This window comes from Sorex araneus, chromosome X, assembly GCF_027595985.1.
Source record: "Sorex araneus isolate mSorAra2 chromosome X, mSorAra2.pri, whole genome shotgun sequence".
Classification (NCBI taxonomy): Eukaryota; Metazoa; Chordata; class Mammalia; order Eulipotyphla; family Soricidae; genus Sorex; species Sorex araneus.
The window spans coordinates 148,345,434-148,347,787 of NC_073313.1; the positions used below are offsets into that span (position 1 = coordinate 148,345,434).

General features: G+C 45.7%; 1 protein-coding gene across 1 annotated transcript; it reads left to right on the forward strand.

Moving 5' to 3' along the window:
* The first annotated feature begins 283 nt into the window (after nt 1-283).
* On the forward strand, nt 284-2,354 carry ASB12 (ankyrin repeat and SOCS box containing 12). Its single transcript, XM_004615743.1, is given in 3 exon segments — nt 284-601; nt 1,205-1,727; nt 2,221-2,354. Coding segments are annotated over 3 exon segments (960 nt in total). The 5' UTR covers nt 284-298.

Here is a 2,354-nt window from a genome sequence, read left to right on the forward strand (position 1 = left end):
TTCCAGTTATAATCCTTTGGAGCAGGGAGAGGAAGTGATTAAGGGTGGATACCCAGAAATAAGAGCTACAATGGCAGACAGCAAAACAAATACAGAGGCACCAAGCTGAGAAAAAGTCCAGTCTGTTTTGGCAGCTATCTTTGGGACATGATAACAGATAGGATAGGAATAAGGAACAAAGGACTCATGACTAAAGTCTCTGAAGGGTGTCAGGGCAAATCCTGGGATACAGGTTTTTGATGAGGGCCCTCAATATTTTTTTTAATACCAACGGTTCTGGCACATTGTCTGGCTCATAATGAGAATAGTTTTGCTCCAATCAGTCAAGATGAATCTCATGGACATCAACAAGATCTTCTCCCTTCTTCAGCCTGATAAGGAGGAGGAGAACACCAACACATAGGAAAAGCTGGTTCTCAATCAAGCAGTATATGACAATGACGCCTATGCCTTGGACCAGCTTTTGCACCAGGAGCATTACAAACTTTTCATCAACAATAGGAGTGGCTGAGACATTCCTGGGACACCTTTGCATTTGGCAGCTTCTTATAATCACCTGAGCTGTTTGCAGGTCTTGCTGGCACATGGTGCTGATGTTGACTGCCACGGCCAACTTGAACCTTGGCTGGAGAGAGGGAATGAGAGTTGCGTGGGCTAGGGAGAACTACATGCAATATATGGCATACATAAAGTTTATTGAAATCCAAGCGGGTTTATATAGTCTTATTTTAGCAATGATCAGCAGGATACATAAGTGGCATAAACATTATTAATCAAGTGGTGCAAGCAACTTTATTTTTGCCAATATTACTTGTTTTTCGGTTCCTTCTCTCAGCCTTGAGAAACATGGGAAAGCAGATGTGGCCTTGAGCATGGCCAAGGCAGACGCGAGTCAATCCTCCCTTCAGCCTCCTCTCGAGTCCAGCTGCCAGAGCGTGGCAGCCCTTCAAGTTTTCTCACGAGGCAGGTTGCCAGAGCATGGTGGCCCTCCGAACCCTTTCCAGGCTGGCCGCCAGAGCATGGTGGCCTTGCAGCCGCCTGTCAAGGTCGGCTGTCAGGGGATGACTTGCCCTCATGCCAAGTTTCTCCATACTCGTTCCTGTTTACAGGAACTAAGATAGGGAGTGCCTAGGCCCCCTCCTCACCCAGTCCCTGTTTACAGGGACAGAGGCAGGGTTGCCTAGACCCGTCCCCAACATTTGAGAGCTTGGATGTCAAAGCGCAGATACCACTTTTTAATGCTGTCAGTCATGGTCATCTGGAGTGTGTGCATGAGCTTTTGAAAGCTGGTGGCTGTCCTGATGGTAGCATCCATAACAACTGTTCCCCTATGCTTACAGCTGCCCATGATGGTGCTTTTGACATTCTTCAAGAACTCTTGGGTCATGGTGCAGAGGTCAATGTCAAAGCTAAGCAAAAAGCTTTGACATCGAACATAGCTTCATGTTCTGGCCCCCTCTATTTGGCTGTAGTCTATGGTCACCTTGACTGTTTCCGACTTCTTTTACTACATGGAGCAGACCCTAACTACAACTGCACTGATCAGAATCTATTGGCTCATGTCTCACAGCCCCGCACACTCCTTGAAATCCGTCTCCACTATAATTGTGAGCCAGAGTACATCCAGCTCTTAATTGATTTTGGTGCTAATATCTACCTTCCATCTCTCTCCCCAGAGCTGACCTTGCAAAATGATAAAGGTACAGCATTGCTGCTGCAGGCCTGAGGTGAGTGTCAAGGTCATCAGTCTTTTAAACACTTAATTTGAAGAACCCAGCCCCTTAAACACTCCAAACTAATTCATTTGGGATGAATCAGAGAAAGAATCACTTCCCTTTCTCTCTTGGGACCCCCGTAGAAAAGCTGATTTTTCGATTAAGGAAGGTAGGTTACATGGTAGTAGTGGTGCTGGTCGTGGTGGTGGTGGCATGTGTGTGTGCGTGTGTGTGTGTGTGTGTGTGTAGGGGATATATACCAAATACAGTTTTGAACATATGCACTGGCCCAATTTCTGTTTCTGCCTTTGCCAGTGACTTTAGTGGTCTTGAGCATGCCCTCTCTAAATCTTAGTATATTCCCACTGGTTCCATGCATCTAGGGAGATGGGGGCATTTCTTAGACTAGAGAGAATAATTAGCTTGCAGCATCAAAGGCAGAGTTATTTGGATGGGAGGATTACACTTAGAATTGATTCTTATATTCTGTTCCTCTTTGCTATAGCCTTTCCAAGGTCATTACTATCACAGGCCCATTTAATTATTCACAGAGCTTTCCTCTAGGCAACCCAACCACATGCCATTGACCAGCTGGATATTCCTCCTGTGTTGATTAACTACCTCAAATACCAACTATAA